This window comes from Phodopus roborovskii, unplaced genomic scaffold (assembly GCF_943737965.1).
Source record: "Phodopus roborovskii unplaced genomic scaffold, PHOROB, whole genome shotgun sequence".
Classification (NCBI taxonomy): Eukaryota; Metazoa; Chordata; class Mammalia; order Rodentia; family Cricetidae; genus Phodopus; species Phodopus roborovskii.
The window spans coordinates 990,096-1,008,090 of record NW_026126410.1 but is presented as its reverse complement, the minus strand read 5'-3'; the positions used below and the strand labels follow the sequence as shown (position 1 = coordinate 1,008,090).

Below are 17,995 nucleotides of genomic sequence, written 5' to 3'. Positions count from 1 at the left end.
TCCCTTTCCCCAGTAACCTGTCCTTGAACTTAAATTTTGGAGTCAAAGTATTTTTAAAATATATAAATTGGATTGATTCAGTAGCATTTCTTTTAATAGTTGTTATTGCCTCAGCAGTTAAAAGATACAAAGACAAAATAATACCATACAGTATCCAGATTCCTTGTGTGCTTTCCATCTTTACGTGGCTTTTTTATAACCTCTATTTTTTCATTTTTTGAGACAGGGTTTCTCTGTCCTGGAATTAAATCTGTATACCAGGTTTACTTTGAAATCACAAAGATTTGCTTGCCTCTGTCTCCTGAGTGCTGAATTAAAGGTGTGTACCACCACACTCAGCTACTCTCTTGTCTTTTTAAAACCGTTTTATTCTTTTTCTCTCCCAAGCCTACGTATATTTTAAAACACACTGTAAATCTTTAGCAGTTTTTCTTAATGTGAATCTGTCTTTACTGTAAATCTTTATCTTTTTCTGGCCATGAATCTTTTATCTGGTAAACAACAATATTGCTAAAATTAGTTTGTTTCACCACTCTTATATACCTTATCCAAAAAGTGGACCAAACAGAATTTTCTTCCTCGCTTATTCTAAGGGTTCAGTAACCACACCTTAGCTCCAACTTCTTGTTTCCTAGCCTTGAGGTCAGGAGTAGCCACACCTCAGACTCAGGTCTGTTGTTATTTAGAATAAGACAGCCAAACATCCTACTGTAGCCACACCTTTGACCTTTAGGTATGACGACTTGCTGAGGACACTTTTGAACTCTCTGTTCTTGTGCCAAGATAGAGTGCAGCTATCTTTGTGGGCACCCATACCATATGAAAGGACAGAGGTTTTAGGGCATTTTTGGTGCCCACTAAGGGGAAGCTAACTCCCCCCCCATCAAAAGAACAGCATCTATCTCTGGCCCTGAGTAGAGACATGGTATTTTAATATTACAGACTATTGCCTCTTCCTTAAGAATTAATCAACCTGGGCCTATCAATCACCTGGCCAAGAGACCGCCCTTCAGGAAACATGGTCCACCTGAGGGCATGCTAGGGTGGTGGGAGCACTAATTGTGCCTTAATGAGATAGTATTCTCATATGAACCAGAAGTCCTTGCTCCTACACAGTTTCTAACAGATCTTCCACTGTGTAGCTCTGTTAAGCCTGCCCACTTTTTTGAGTCTAATAAAAAAGCAGACTTTACATTTTCCTCTTTTCCTTTTTTTTTTTTTTTTTTTTTTTTTTTTTCCCTCTTTCTGATACTGCCCTAACCCATAAGCACACTTCCCCCAACAGTATGCTGGGTTTGCCCTCCCTCTAAAGCCTCTCTACTTCATTCGTACAGTCCAGTTTTAAGTGCCATTCAAATGCTAAGATGCACTCCAACACACATATATTAACTTACAAATACAAGCAGATTTTAAAGACAGCACTTAGTTTGACAGGCATTTATTCTAACTCTCTACTTCAGTTGGTAGAGAGTTAATTATCTTCTAATTAAATTATATTAGTCACCTTCCAATAAAAGAATGGAAGTAGCATATTATTAACATGGAAAGAATGCAAGAGGTTAAATAAACACAATGTTGAATAGTTCTGTTTCAACAAGGGCTCTTGAAGGTTGATTTGTGGGCCATTGACATCTTAAGACTCTTGAAACCCTTGTGCATTGATGACTTCTGCATCACTGTGGCAAAATAAAAACTCATGGGAGAAAAGAGTTGTTTTGGTTCACAGTTTAAAAGAGCTTTTAGTCCACTACGGTAGGAAGTCAGTAAGGTCAGGTCATGGAAGCTTCCCAAAGTACAGCAGACCAGCAAGCAAAAAGAGAGGGACCAAAACTATAACCTTGAAAGGTTGACATCTAGCAACCCACCTCCAGAAGTTTCCATAGCCCCTCAGATTAGCACCACCAGCTGTAGGACAAACATTTAAATTATGACCTATGGGGTACATTCCAGTTCAAGCCACAGCACTCCCTAAACTAAGAGACACAAACACTCACACACGGCCTACATGGCTACAGTAGAAATGGCAAAGGTCATATTCCTTCTAAGACTGGGTGGTGTGTTACAGTGAAAGCAATTCTTAGACTGAACCCGGCCTTTGGGCCAACATTTAAAAGCTACTAGGCACACACACACACACAAAAGCTGTCCAACCAGTTCTGTAAACTCCAGGAAGGACTGGCTCTTGGTGTTTTTGGCACTTTGACAAATGCCCTGCACAAAAGATTCAGTTAAGGCAGACAGTCTGTCAGCAGTAGTTAGCTGACCATTAGTCACAGTCAGATGCAATGTCTCCCAATGGCAGACCCTTCTCTAAATCCTGAGCTAGGGAGAGCCTCTGAGATTACCACTCAGGCTTCCTAGATGAGAAACCCAGTTTTTGAAAAGTGCAATGAACCCACATATTTAGGGCACCTCTTCTTCACTAATGCTCCTAGAATGTATCTGATAAATAGCAATGTGGTTGGTGTTTACTAGGGGCAGAAACATGGAGAAGACCTACAGCTGCCTCTAGGGACAGACATCAGATGTCAGAACAGTCTTTTCCATTTCAAAAATGCCTTATTCCAAATTGTGCATTTGTTCCTAAGGTTGTGTGTGTGTGTGTTAATAATATCTATTATTATTAGATGTTAGTTTAATTCTAGACATAAAGATCGCATCCCCATGCCAAGGAAAAAATTAAGGTTTATTTTTATTTCTGTGTGTGTGTGTGTGTGTGTGTGTGTACCACATGTGTGTGCTTGTGTGTGGAAGCCAGAAGAGAGTATCAGATCCCTGGGAACTGGGGTTACAGGTGGTAGTGAACCACCCAGTATGGCTGCTGTCTGGGCTCTAGAAGCATTGTGTGTGTGTGTGTTCATCTAAACATTTGAATAGAATAAATAACTATTTTAAAAGATATTATTAATATTTTAAGACAAACTACTAACACATTAAGCACACATTTACCCTGTGCTTTTAAAACTAAGCATAGGCCGCGGGCCGGGTGGGTGAGGAAGGCTTAGGTCGTCTGCTTCACGGCTTGTCGAGCGTCTGCGCCGCTTCTCCCTCTTCCCATCCGCTGCGGCTGGGCCAGCGGAGGCCTTCCGGAGCCATGGAGGACGAGGTGGTTCGCATTGCCAAGAAGATGGACAAGATGGTGCAGAAGAAGAACGCGGCTGGCGCATTGGATTTGCTGAAAGAGCTTAAGAATATTCCCATGACTCTGGAATTGTTACAGTCCATGAGAATCGGAATGTCTGTCGACGCTATTCGCAAGCAGAGTACAGATGATGAAGTCACATCTCTAGCCAAATCACTCATCAAATCCTGGAAAAAACGATTAGATGGTCCATCAACTGATAAAGACCCTGAAGAAAAGAAAAAAGAACCTACAATTTCATCACAGAATAGCCCTGAAGCAAGAGAAGAAAGTAGTTCCAGCAGCAATGTAAGCAGCAGAAAGGATGAGACAAACGCTCGAGACACTTACGTTTCATCTTTTCCTCGGGCACCAAGCACTTCTGATTCTGTGCGGTTGAAATGCAGAGAGATGCTTGCTGCAGCTCTCCGGACAGGAGATGACTACGTTGCTATTGGAGCCGATGAGGAAGAACTGGGATCCCAGATTGAAGAAGCTATATATCAAGAAATAAGGAATACAGACATGAAATACAAAAACAGAGTACGGAGTAGGATATCAAATCTTAAAGATGCAAAGAATCCAAATTTAAGGAAAAATGTGCTGTGTGGGAATATTCCTCCTGACCTGTTTGCTAGAATGACAGCAGAGGAAATGGCTAGTGATGAGCTCAAAGAAATGAGGAAAAACCTGACTAAGGAAGCTATCAGAGAGCATCAGATGGTCAAGACAGGTGGGACCCAGACTGACTTGTTCACGTGTGGCAAATGTAAAAAGAAGAACTGCACTTACACACAGGTGCAAACTCGTAGTGCTGATGAACCAATGACAACATTTGTCGTATGTAATGAAAGTGGAAATCGGTGGAAGTTCTGTTGAGTTGGAAGAATCGGCAAGGTATCTGGACCATTAAGAAAAATGGATTTTGTAATTAGCTTTAAATTTAGGCCAGGCAACTTATTTCTCTGCAAATGATATTTGTAAACAGTACACATCCCATGGATTGGTTTTTGTTTCTCACCTAACATCTTTCTTAAAGGCCTTCTATGGTTTCAAGTCAGCCAGGAGGCCATAGAAGAATTAGATAATGTATCTAATGTGTCACATTTTAAAAATTTTATAAGTAAGTTTATGTTACATTTTATTAAATATTGTGTTGTTCTCCATTAATGCATAAAGACAAATTGCTTTTCTCATTGTTATGTACCTAAAATATTAAAGGAGGAGAAATGGAGTAATACAAACGTCAGAGTTAAAAAAAAATGATATGTATTCCAGTAGTACTTGACCAGCTTATCAAAATTGTGCACACTATTTGAATTAGTATATCAATTTGTTCTTAATTACCATGCTCACAAAGCCTTGAGTCCCTAGATGGTGCATCTGTTACTAACAGCAGTGATCATTTCTTGTCTTTCTCATTCATGTATATTACTGTTTTTAATAGATTTTTCTTTGAGAATTGACCTAATTACAATCAATTTGGTTTTATTTGACTTTGCACTCTATTTTAGTTTCACAGAACTCTGTTATAGTTTCTAGGCTTTTTACAAAGCCACTCACAGGCATACTTCTGGTGACTTTTCACCCATAGGAAGACATACTGGGAAGGAAATGTCAGTATCATAGTAGGGTTCCCTAGACTGGACTTGCACTTGGGAATCTACTGAACAAGGACTAAGAACAGCACAGGGCAGGAACATGTAGTAGGGACGCTTGTTTATTTCGGGGTGAACAGAAACTGAAAGATGGAATGCAAAGTGTGGCCAAGGCAGGATATAGTCATCAAGAACATGCCATTAGAGGCCTATTTCCTCCCATTAGGACCCACCTCCTGCCTGTCATCACCTCCCAGTAATGCTCAGTTGAGGCACAGATGTTTCCTCCTCTCTAGATGTGATCAAGATCATCATCATGGGATGGAGGTTTCCATAGTGACCCTTCAGAATGCTTGACTCCATAGTCAGGTCCATGAAATAGACCAACACTGTGATGGATGTGTTTATGGTAATCATAATAGGGTTGTTCATACTCACTAGTACATGAGATGGGGAGGTGCCCCAGAACCCTTCTCTGAGATTTCAGCCATTGCTTCCTCCTGCCACACAACTTCACACAGTGCAGGGAATAACATTAAAGTATAAAGAAGGTAGGAAGAAGGTGAAAGGTTAACTGAAGGTGAGATTCTAATAATGAACCCTTCATTATGCTGTCATCTATGCTGGAAAGAGACCATTTGATGATACAGCTGTTTTTATGTCACTCATGGGCCTGTAAGTAGCCCTTCACTCATGCATCTCCTATAAATAAGGCAAATAGACTCTCATTGGTCACCCAGTTAGACTTCGGTGAAGTCATTTCTTCGGTTTGTCATTGGAGCCCTATCCAGGGTGAACAGACATTGGTTCACATTTCTCCAGGAAGTATAAGACAGCAAATTGTACCCTAAATGTATGGCACAGTAAAACCAAAGAGCTTGAGAGAAGCAGTTGCAGGGGCCCCTACTGTGAATTACTGGGACATGCAACTGAGACTGGGCCCTCTGAAGGTGGACGGTGCATGGCGTGGAAAAAGCCAAGGTGGGGCCATCTTTTCCTATGTGGTATGAACTGATGGATCTTCTTGTTGAATAGGGTCTGCCACAGGAGTACAGGGATGCCTAAAATGGTCACAAAGCTGGAAACTACATTGTGGTTTCTGAGAGTAGCAATATGAGACAGATGCTATGCTATTGCCACCAGAACCCATGATGTCAGTAGTGTAACACCAGCTGTGGGCAACATACACAGGTAAATGAAGCTGGCTATCTATCCAAAGGGAACATGCCCCATGTTATGGCGTATATAATATGGGAGGAATGTGCAGATCGTGTCCTGCATGGTAGTCTCTGATTTTATGGGTAAGTTGGATAAGAGAGGGTGAGGTGGGGGTGCTGATCAGCCATCTTTTATAGCTAGTGGTTCCAAAAGAATTAGAGTACAAATAAGGGTATGCTGAAGGCCTGTGGGGGATCTACAAACAAAGAACCCATGGAAGAATTGAAAAGTGAGGAAAGAGAAAATGAGAGAGAAGATAACCCTCAGGTCCAATCTTCATCATAGAGGAAGGGAGATTCCATAACTCAGCATGTAGGTAGGGTTCTTAAACCCGGAAAGTACATAGTCAGGGTGTATTCTGCCCATGAACTGCTTGAGCATTGGAAAAGACATTAGGAACACTTGTGGAAGACCCTCTTCCACCTGCTCCATTAGGCTGGCACAATGCGGTGAGCACAATCAATTCCAGGACCATGGACATAGAAACTGACTAATAGTACCACCTGTGTCCCCGTGAGACAAATAATTGATAATGGGAGAGGCATGGGGAAACCAATCCTTCCTGGGCTGGAATGGGTCATATGATCCCTCAGGGACACTTTGCAAAGGCAGCCGAGGTCTCCAAGAGCAAGGCTGGTGTGACTGAGGAATCTGGGCCTGGGACAGATAGGAGCTATCACTCGGTTCATTGGGATAGAAAAGATGGTACCCACTAAAGAAAGGGGCTAAGTCAGTAGAGGCCTTGGGATTAATAGAAGGCTTTCATGGCTTTTCTGAACTCCATGTTGGGCACACTCTTTACAAGATAGGGAAGGCATTGGCTAGTCTGAATGGTTGAGGCCGGCACATAATTCATGTTTGTGAAATATTAAAGCAAATGTGAAGTGGTGGGGAATCAAACATGGGGGCTGTTAGGCACCCAGTGACAAACATGGCAAGATGTGCCGTGAGCTGGGGTTTCTGGGGAAGAAACTGATGGAAAGCCAAAAGCTGTCCTCCTGAGCCTTTGGAAGGTCTTAAGCTTGTTTGCTAAAGGGAAGGACACAGGTGAGAAGAAAGATGTACAGGTGATTGCTATTGCAGCTCCAGCTACAGAGGAAGGGCCTCTCCTCAGTTACACACCATCCTTGCCGCTCCTCTGATGGTGCCAGGGTTGCCTGGCAAGTGAGGGCCAAATGTGACAACCTAAATGGCACTAAATTGAAGAAGCGTTGATCCCTTTCTAAATGTGAAGAATACTTAAGCTCAAGTGGTTAGCTGGAAGTGAGGGTGCCCTTCACTCAGGTAATTCCCAGAAGCCCTATGAACAGAGTGCAGCAGGGTATTATTTGGCAATAAAACAGTACAAGTGAAAAAGATTAAGTCTGTCCCTGGGATGAGAAATGCCTCTCCTACCCAGAGTATATACTATATGTATTTTTCTCCTGCAAGTGTTAGTGGAGGATGGGGCTTTTCACCTGACCTGGGGTCCTATCAACAACCAAGTGTAGCCAAGGACAAAACAACAGCCTCAGTATTCCCAGAACCTGTCGGATCCAAGGAACCAGCTTGAGCCCATCAGGGTTAAGGGTAGGCATGGTGGTGCTGGGATAACTTGGGAAAAATCATCACGGTTGTGAGAGATAATAAAGTGATACCTCTCATCATGTCACTGTATTCAGTGTTGCCCCTTTGAGGAGACAACCATTATCAACTGTGAGGGTCTCTCCATGCTGAATTAGATCTTGCTGTTTTGAAAAGTATCCTGTTAACCACTGAATCTCAACTGACACTTAATTGGAACTGATAGCACTGGACCTGCAGGACCCTGAGCCTTTGAAAGTCATGCTAACCACTAAGTGGCTCATGGATCTGGGGGAAAGCATTGACTATGGTGATACACACCTATAATCCCAGCACTTAGGAAACTGAGTCAGGAGAATTATGAGTTCAAGGCAAGTCTTGGCTACATAGATTGACTATAACCAGAGTTTTGCGGGGAGAAGCCAGGATATCAATGGGGGACCTCTGGCTTCAGACTTCAGAAATCCCAATAGACTAAGCTTGGCCACCCATCCCAGTATAGCAACCAAAGTGAAGAGGAATCATGAAAACAGAGGGGAGATTTAATTAACGCTCACTGGGAAGAGGTACAGATGAAGCAATCCAGTGGCCAAATTATCCTTGTCTCCAGTGCACTGAGCTTGAGGTTTGATGGGGAAATGAGGGCACAGCAATTTTCATCTGGGATTGCTTTGCTGTTCCCTTCCCTCCTGGTTACAGAGTTAGGGAGGCCAACTAAGCCCCAGACCCTGAAAGACACTTTTAGATGAACATGCTTGGGTCTGAAATGGGGAGGCAGAAACCCCCCCTTCCAAAGGGAACTTCTCAGTGAGCTCAGACAGCATATGACATTTTACCAATATAAGGCACATTCCAGAAAGTAAGCCCCAGGATAGTTGATGTACTCATGCCATGGCTGTGAAGACTTCAAGAAGATTGGTTAAATTATGTCCCTGAAATATGTTCACTTAATTACATTATATGATATGCTACTTATGATAACCTTCTGAATCACTATTTGGTGCTCAATGTAGTATTTCTGTAGTTTGAAATGTTCATCTCAGGCTGGGGAGATGGCTAATCAGATAAGAATGCTGGTTGTACAAACATAAGGAAGGACATTATCTCCTGCTACCCACATGAAGAACAGAAAGCCAGGGATGCTTGTAACCCCAGCACTGGCGTCAGAGAGAGAGGGAGGTGGATCCTGGGAGTTGGAGTAGGCATGGCTTTGTTAGAGGACACGTGTCACTGTGGAGGCAGGCTTTGAGATCTCCTATATGCTCAAGCCATGCTAAATGAGTCAGACCACTTCCTGTTGCCTGCCCAAGATGTAGAACTCTTAGCTGCCTCTCTAGTACCTGCCAGCATGCCACCATGATGATGTACTGAACCTCTGAACTGTAAGCCACCCAGTTAAATGTTTTCCTTTATAAGAGTTGCCATGGTTATGGTGTCTCTTCACAGCAACAGAAACTTTAGCAAAGACAGCCATGAAACTTTATTTTGTGGACAAATTTATTACAAATGTCCTATGAAATTACTTGCAGGCATGTATACATAGTATATATGATACATAAATAAATTTCATACTCAAAGTCTGGCTTTAACTTCAAGTGATCTTAAATATAAATGAGAACATTCCAGAATCTTAAATAATCCAACATCTAAAACACGTCTGGTCCCAAGCATTTAGGTTAAAGAAATAGTCAACTTTTAAACTCATGCCAAAATTTACTAATTTCTCTATTGTTAAGCCAACATCTTTCCTCTACACAAATCATAGAGCATCCAATTGGACCAGCTTTATTCACATGCATGCCTTTGACTTGAGGAGATGAACATCTTAGTAGCAGGTCTAAAAGGGGGGTTGGAAAGCTATAAACAAACAAAAGCAGAATTGATATTAATGCCAAAACAAACCCCCACAAAATATTACTCATTGACTGAACCTGCCTATGCTTAGTAGCTGAGCTCAACATCATTTCAGAATTCTGTAAGTAGGGTTAGCTAATTAATTTATCTCTTTCCAAGGTTTCCCCTATCAGCTAACATAGTTGTCTTTACAGTAAGACAACTGAGCTAAGCCTTTCAACGTGGCCACACTCACGTCTCATGAGGTTGGTAATTGCTCCCTGACTGAGAAGTCTGTGTCTTTTCTACATGGTCCTTCATTCTCCTACAGGCTAGGCATTCGTGGATAGTAGGGGACACTATCTCACATGGGTTGAATAAAGCAGAACCTATCAAATGTCTTACACCTGCTCTGTGGCAATCACACCCTAGTATATTCTATAGGCTAGAATAATTATAACAGTACTTTAAAAATCTAGAGAGTGAAAGAACAGATTGAACCACTGGATAGAAGGAGTAGCTAAGTTTAAAAAAAATTCATGCTAGGAGTGAATGCCTTCAGTATCAGTACTCTGGAAGGCAGAGGCAAGGAGGATCTTTTTTTGAGTTAAAGGCCAGCCTGGCACACATAGAGAGTCCAGGTCAGCCAAGGCTACATAATGAGGTGCATCTTTTTTTTTTTTTTTTTAAAAAGTACACATATGAAAAAAAGAGACTCTCCCTTTTTAATATGGCCACTGATAAATAAAATTTGAGGATGAGAGAGGCCTATTTTAGACTGTGTTCCTGGATGAGCCTATGACAGAACAAATGCAACTATAGTTACCTGTGTTCAGGACCATGTAATCAAACTGAAACTTAAAAACAAAACAACAGAAATGTAGGACAATTCTTTAGACAAACCAGTTGTCCAAAATGACCAGAGATTAACAACCAATCCAAAAGGGGTCCATTGGAGCTGGTGTGAGGAGATGTCCCCTCTTCGTTCGCCTTAGGGAGATGGGGAAATGACCTGAAGTAACCTGCAGCTCACATTTCAGTATGCAATCCTGCTTCCTTGTTCCTGCTCAAACTACTTTACAAATTCACTCCTGACAGCAAGCCCTTTAGCGGCCTGGATGTACAGTGCTAGTAAAAATATTTTCCTTTCCTAATAGATGAAAAGGAAAAGATAAAACCTTAATTCTAGGGTTATAATAATTAAATGAAACAGTATAGTTTTATTATAATATATAAAGGAATGCTTGGTAGAAGGGACTTATTATTGGTGTCATTATGAACAAGGTTATAGACCTGGGTCCCTCAAAAGGAAAGTCTATTGACTAGAATACTATATCAAGGTCCATAACAACTGGATTGTGTGATCAAATGTTTGGGGTAAAAGTTTCTTATCCCCACCCCACCCCCCACCCCCTTTTGTTTTTGTTTTTTGAGACAGGGTTTTTCTGTGGCTTTGGAGCCTCTCCTTGAACTAGCTCTGTTGACCAGGCTGGACTCAAACTCACAGAGATCCACCTGCCTCTGCCTCTGCCTCCTGAGTGCTGGGATCAAAGGCATGAATCGCCAAAGCCCAGCCCCTCCCTATTTTAAAGCCCTTAAATATAGAGTAAGGGATTAAACACTTAATTTTTTCATTTGATTTTTTCTTCACTTTTTGTATACAATTTATATGTGTGTGTACTGACTAGTGTCTCAGTCAGCAACACAGAAACTCTAGGAGTTTTTGTAGAGGAAAATTAACACAGAAGAATTAGCATTGGAGACTTTATAACTGCTGGAAATGACAACCATCTCTAGGCTGCGCAACAAAAGGAAAGTGAAGCTATCCTGGAACCACGCTTCTCTGTCGCCCACTGTCACACTGCTGGGGTAGAAACTCTCAGGAAGCCTAGAAGCTAATTTCTTACTGGTGGGGCCTGCTACAGATTCAACTTAAGTGCTACTCCAGTGCCCTGTAGGCTGTGGGAGCATCCTGTATCCTAAGCAGTGGAATCCCGTTATTGGAGCAGAAGCTCAGGTTCATCCACCCACATTGCCACTACCGCTGCCACTGTCAAGGACTTCGACCAATGAAGACATAAAACAGGCTTCTGTCTTCTGCCTCCCTCCAGGCTTCCAGCAGTTTCCCTATTGGTAGAGGCTAATTGGAAGCCAGCCAGCTGGCAAGCTGGGGAAATGTAATTTGCAGCCTTCTAGACCCCCGTAGAGAAGACAGGGAGAGTGAGAGTGGAGTTGAGAGCAGACAGACAAATAGCCAGTACAGTGTGTGACTTACACACAGATGTCTCCCATAGCACTGCTCTGTGTCTCCAGATGTTTTCTATTTGGTTTGTTTGAAGTAAACTGAACATCTGCTGAATGTTTCAAAACTTCTAATAGAACACTATGGCATCACATTAAACCATCTACTGATCAAACTTCTCTGCCTTCTGGCCATGTACTCTCTTCCTCCCCAGGGGCATGGGGGAGGATGTGGGGGGGGGAGCAGGTTATGTAAATTTTGGCAAAACAAACAAAATGCCACTTGCACTTCTCACTCTTCTTTCCAGAACACTTGGGAAACCTTCTGACTCTTGTTCAGTTGACAATGCTTCATAGTGCTTTCATAGTGCTTCATAAAATGCCATTAATGTATGTTGTGTGGGATAACTTTTGCTTTGTCTTTCATTGAATGACTTCTTATTTTTTCCTCAAAAATTATCCCTCAAGTCTTCCCTAAACGTGCTCAAGAATCTATAGAAGGGGAATGTAGTGGTTGGAATGTAAATGTCCCTGATAGAGTCATATATTTGAATGCTTGGTCCCTAGTCGGTGGAATTGTTTTGGGAAGGATCAGGAGGTGTGGCTTTGTTGAAGAAGGTGTGTCACTAGTAGTAGACTCTGAGGTTTCAAAAGGCCACAACAGGCCTCGTCTCCTACTCTCTGCGTCCAACTTTTGGATAATATGAAAGCTCTCAGTTGCTGAGCAGGCACCATACCTGCCTGCTGCCACGCTCCCCATGATGGCCACGGACGTACCCTCTGAAGCTATAAGCAAATTCCCAGATTGATGCTTTCTTTTGTAAGTTGCCTGGGTTGTAGTATCTCTTCACAGCAATAGAAAAGTAACCAAGATAGGGAGGCCACAGGCCCTAGTTTGCTGATGGCCATATCGTCAAAGTCCTTTCTAAATGCCCATATACTCCCAGCCTTCTTTGGAAGGTTCCTTACAGCAATGCCAAAACCCAAAACAGACCTCAGTGCTAAGGATAGTTGATGTGGAATTCTCAGCCCTAAATCAAACCTCTATGTCACCTCACCAAGGTTCAGGAGCATCATGGAAGAGTGGGCAGAAAGCACAAAAGAGACAGAATGTGGGAGATGTATATCAAAAAGAAGTCTTCTACACATGGCATAGTTTTAGACTCAGGGACTCACTGCAGTTGTGGTGGCCTGCATAGGACCTGTACAAGACCAAGCCCATCAACATTCCCTCAAGGGTCAGGGAGGGGTCACAAGGCTCCATCATCCTTGAGGGATGACTGGGGTTCTTGGTTGCTGGAGGATAAAGTATCACTTTTCTTCAGTAGTTTAGCCACTGATAAGTGGTCCTTGCTCTTGTGGACAATATCCCACCCATATCCAGGCAAGGAACTCTAATTGAAACTAGTGGTCCACACAAAAAGAAGGCACAAAAGCGGGAGGAAGACTTATGGGAAGAAGGGTTTCAGTGGGAGAGGGGAGGGGGGAACAAAGGGAAATGGAGGGTGAAAATGACTAAACTTCAAACAGCAAAAATAATTTTTTCTGCAAATGATTATATATGAAATCAGATAGATTCACAATCATGTAAAATGCTATTCTATTGAGCTGGCAGTGACTGTTTCTTTTGAAACAATAGACTTGGATCTGGAGACATGAGCTCTAAGGTCAATGGATTTTCCTTAGACTTTCTCATAAAGTTATTGAAATGGATTTTTTCTTTATGTGTCTGAACCACAGTGATGTCTGCAAGGAAAATCTAAGGACGATGTGATAGCTCAGAGCCACCGCCACATGTTAGTTAGTCAGAGCTTGGAGACACTATCCCTGTCCTATGGTTCATTCCACACAAACAAGGGCTGCCAAGATGGAAAGTGAAGGAGGGTTCTTTTGGAGGGTGGCAGTCCCACATACTTGCTATGGAACATCAGGTCTGCCTCCATACCTGGCTCCTCCTAATGTCACGGGAATGCAGGGAGCAGAGACGGGTAGCAGCAGGTGGTCAACAGGTACAGCCATATGTGAGGACAACACATTTATTGACTTCCTAGATATGGGATAGCCTTTGTCATTTTCTCATTTTAATTGGCAAGGATGAACAACCGTGTGTTATCTTCTCTCCAGAAATAGGAAACAGGAATCTCAAATCTGGCAAGTAATAGAGTAGGATTCAATATTTGTCTACCACATTCACATGCTAGTACTGGCTGACACATGAGTCCTGCCACTCTTGTAGCAAGAAATAGAGACCAGTCATGCCCCCAGTCAACTTCTGTACACCACATTATGCTACCCATTGCCTATTCTGTTTTTCCTAAGCACCCTGAGTGGTCTTCTGTTTTATACAGTAGAAAATAAAGTCTAATATCACAAATTTGTGGAAATAGGGTTTAAATACAAATTTGACTTTCTCTCAACTCATCTTTCCATGGCATTTAGAGTATAAGTATCTAACTCCAGGAAGATTTGCTAATAGGATAAGAGCCATACAACTGAGCAGTGACAGCATATAGTAACAGGAGAAAGTTGGGGAGTGAGATGATGACACACTCACACAGTTATTTGACTTTTTGTGGCCCCTGTGTCTCTCAGAAGTCCAGAGAGGTCCAGCCCAGTCCACTTTTATTTTTTCCAGCACTCAGAAGAAGCCTGATTATTTGAACCCAGCTAAATGATTCTACTGATTGCCCACAATGGATGCAATTCTTCTTACCACCTACACCCTAATTTGAGGGACTGGCTCCCCAGAGCATGCTCTTTTTTATGACATCCTCTTGGGTGTAGCCAGGCAGGACCTAAGACACTCCCTAGAGATTAACTGTGTCACTTTGAACCCAGCAGATGGTCCATAAACAGCACTTGGGCATCTGCAAAAGCACCTTAATTTATTTTTTAATCCCCATCATCTTAGGAAAAGTGTTGCACTGGAGCTAATGTCATGGGATCACACTGGAATCGGCAAGCAACACTTGAGCAGCCTCAAAGCATGGAGAGTTGGTGCCATTAAATAACATAAAGGATGAAGATAACAGATACATCAACATTTTAAAATTTTTGGCATTCTGAGATAATGTTTTCTCCCCATTGGTTGTAGTCATGTCCTTACCCTTTAATACCCTGCTGTCCTTTGACAAACACAAAAAGAGGAGAGCTTGTATTATTGGAAAACTACCAACTAGAAATTCCTCCTAGCTCAGTGTTTTGCCCTCTCAACCTAATCAATTCACTGGTCCAAGTAAGACACATATATGCCAAACAGCTCAGAAATGGAAGAAGGGGAGAAGTATTGCGGTAAATAAGGGTCAGGATAAACAAATAGGCCGAATAGATGTTTATTCAGGGAGAAATAACTTACAACCTAGACAGATGAACACCAGGAAATTCAACCCGATCCTCTCCTGTCCGAGTCACGCCAGAAAGAGAGCGCCTTCCTGGCCCCCTCCGACCTCCTTCCTCAGGTCACCTCCGCCCATAGCTCCACCCCCCAATGGGCGTGGTCAGTGCTACAGAAGGACTACCTCACTACAATTCCCCTTTTAGTCTAAAAAAAAGATTTAGGCTTAATACAAAACTATATACAAAACAGTGAATAACAAGTGTGCTCTAAGAAAAGGAAAATCGAGAACAAAATGACCTACATATCTAGTCCTAGGGTGAGGGCATAATGGAGTTTACAATAGAGTTGTCCTAAGCTGGAAAACGTAAGTCTAGTACCTAATATATCTAACTAGGAAGAGAGAATAATAGTTGTGATAGTTTAATCTTCAACCTCATCAAGACCTGAGAAGGAAAATAACAATACTAGAGTAGACAGGAAATGCGGATGGACAACTTCCAAAACGGTGCAGCAAGGACAGAAACAGCAAGCCACCTGAACAGTCACCCTAGGTCTCACAGCGACGTTGGTACACCCAGATTTGGCTAAGGCCAAGAGAACTTGACAGACCACAACAACAGCAGGGAAATAGAATGGCTGTCTTACCCTGACTTGGCAAGGTCAAGCAGTCTTCTATATTTGTCTCCTGCAAGCACATAGGACTGCATGTCCAAATCAGTGGTCAAGGTGGGGGCAATTCTATGCCCAACAGGCCATTAGCTGAGGCGAGATTGAACTCCAGCAGGAGCAACAATAGTGTCCAACATATTTTCGGGAAAATGCACGGTGCTGTCAGGAGCAACAGTGTCTCATGTCAATGGAGTACTAATATTAAAACATTTAAATGCCATGTTCTGCATGTCTATGAAGGATTGAAGATTAAGCATCTATATCTGACTAATCTCATAGGTACAGGAAATGTGAGTGAAGATAATCTGTAATACTCGGGAACTTAGCTAAAAAGACTGATTAAAACTTTCCTGAGTAAAGCAGGAACAAATACTTAAACAATATAACTATTTACATATACCTACATGTAAATCCCTAAAATAGAGGTAGAGTATAAGTGTCAAGACAAGAGGTAGAACTATAAAGGGCAGCAAGATAAATATCCCAAATTGTATCAATATACAAAATGTCTTGAATACAGGAAAAGTATACATACATAGAATATGGTAAAAAATAATGTGCATAAATATTATAAGTGGAAACATTTAACACAATATAACAAAATATAAACTTAATTTTACATAGCTTACCACAGGAATACATAACAATGTAAGCTGTAAAATACTATCTCATTCATACTCAAATTCTCAAGGAAATAGGCTAATCTACTTATATCCCATCTAAACCATACCTTTACCCACCATTCCCTATTCCTGTCTAAAAGATAAACCCGAGTGTAAGCATCACCCAATCCCAAATAACTAAAACCAACCCAAAGACGATGACTATTATCCCAAATTTCCAAGGGTAGGGAAAGGGGGCGTAGTCATATTAAGATTACTTCCTGCTGAAATGGGACGATGATTGCTCCAATGGATCCTGTAGGAAGAAAATTTTTAGCAACCAAATTAGCTGTTCCTGAACCAGGCTTTCTAAAGCTTCTAACTTCTCAGAGGTCATAGGCCATTGTCCTACCCAGACAGGTTCCTCTGTTAGCCATTTTAAAGGTAGGGCTTTTGGTTCCTCTGTTTGTTCAGCATTTGTATTTTGTTTTTGTACTGCCTGGATATTTGGTCTCTGTCTTGTATAGTACTTAACAGTATTCTTTCCACAATCATGAGGTCGTCTATGGTTCCTATCTAATACAGGAGGAATGTTAATCTGTGTATTCCATTGCTGTAATAGATCACGACCCCATAAATTTATCACTACATCAGCCACATATGGTCTCAACCTCCCTCTCTGTCCTTCTGGTCCTATACAGTCAATCCATCTCGTGCTTTGTTTTACCTGAGCCAGGGTTCCAATCCCTAAGAATTGAACATTTACCTCATGCAGGGGCCATCTTTGAGGCCAAGATTTATTAGATATGATAGTTACGTCAGCTCCTGTGTCCACCAGACCCTCAAACAGTCTATTATTCATCTTAACTATCAATCTAGGCCTATGACTATTTATAGCAGCTTGCCAAAATATACGTTTTTCATTTCCTTCTGTCATGTTTGATTCAACTTCCGTCACTAGTTCGTCATCCAGAGCAGTATGAGTTTTTATAATAGGCACAGAATTTTCTAATTGTCCTGTGGGAGATTGTCTTCCACTGTGACTGGGAATGTTCGAACCACCTGTGACGTGGGGGCCTTCGAGAGGCCCCCCAAGGAGTTTCCCGATGGTAAAGGGTTTCCTTGCTTGTCTCTGGTCGATCTACACTCATTTGTCCAGTGTCTGCCTTTGCCACACCTTCTACATAACCCAGAAGGCTGAGGCCTTCTGTTTGATTCATTCCTGGGGGTGTTACTTCTAGGGAAGCTTTGCCTACAATTTCTTTTTAGATGTCCTATCTTACCACAGTTATAACATCTGACATTATGATATCTTTTCAAACCTTTGGGGATGGCTTCTCCTACCCAAGCTTCTAAGTCACCATAGTAAGGAACTCTGTTATCTTGATATCTTCTCTGACCTTTAGATATGGCTTCTCCTATCCATGCTTCAGTCTTATTGTCATTATACTCAATGTTGCCTGTATATAGGACCCATTCATCCAAGGGTGCTGATCGCATTTTTAAAGGCCAAAGCACCTGTTTGCATTGAGGATTCGCATTCGTATAAGCTAAAGATTCTATGAGTATTCGCCTAGCATCTATGTCTGCTATCTCTAATTGTACTGCCCTAGATAATCTTTCTAGAAAGATACTAAAACGTTCTCTAGGTCCTTGCTTTATCTTGGTATAGGGTTCTATCCTCTCTCCTAATTCATGAACCTTATCCCAAGCATTCAAAGCTGCTGTACTGCATAGAGACAAGATGTGTTCATCATAGGCAGCTTGGGTTTCTGGGTCAGCATAGAGACCCTCACCAAGAATTTTATCTTGG

At 41.9% G+C, this 17,995-nt stretch overlaps 1 protein-coding gene across 1 annotated transcript; it reads left to right on the top strand.

The window, feature by feature from the left end:
- Positions 1–3,010: 3,010 nt before the first annotated feature.
- LOC127220543 (transcription elongation factor A protein 1-like) lies at positions 3,011–4,138 on the top strand. Its single transcript, XM_051182404.1, has one exon. The coding sequence runs from the start codon at positions 3,095–3,097 to the stop codon at positions 3,998–4,000; it is 906 nt and encodes a 301-aa protein (XP_051038361.1). The 5' UTR covers positions 3,011–3,094; the 3' UTR covers positions 4,001–4,138.
- Positions 4,139–17,995: the final 13,857 nt, after the last annotated feature.

Coding starts and splice junctions, on each gene's coding strand:
- LOC127220543 (XM_051182404.1), top strand. CDS start 3,095: ATGGAGGACGAGGTGGTTCGCATTGCCAAGAAGATGGACAAGATGGTG.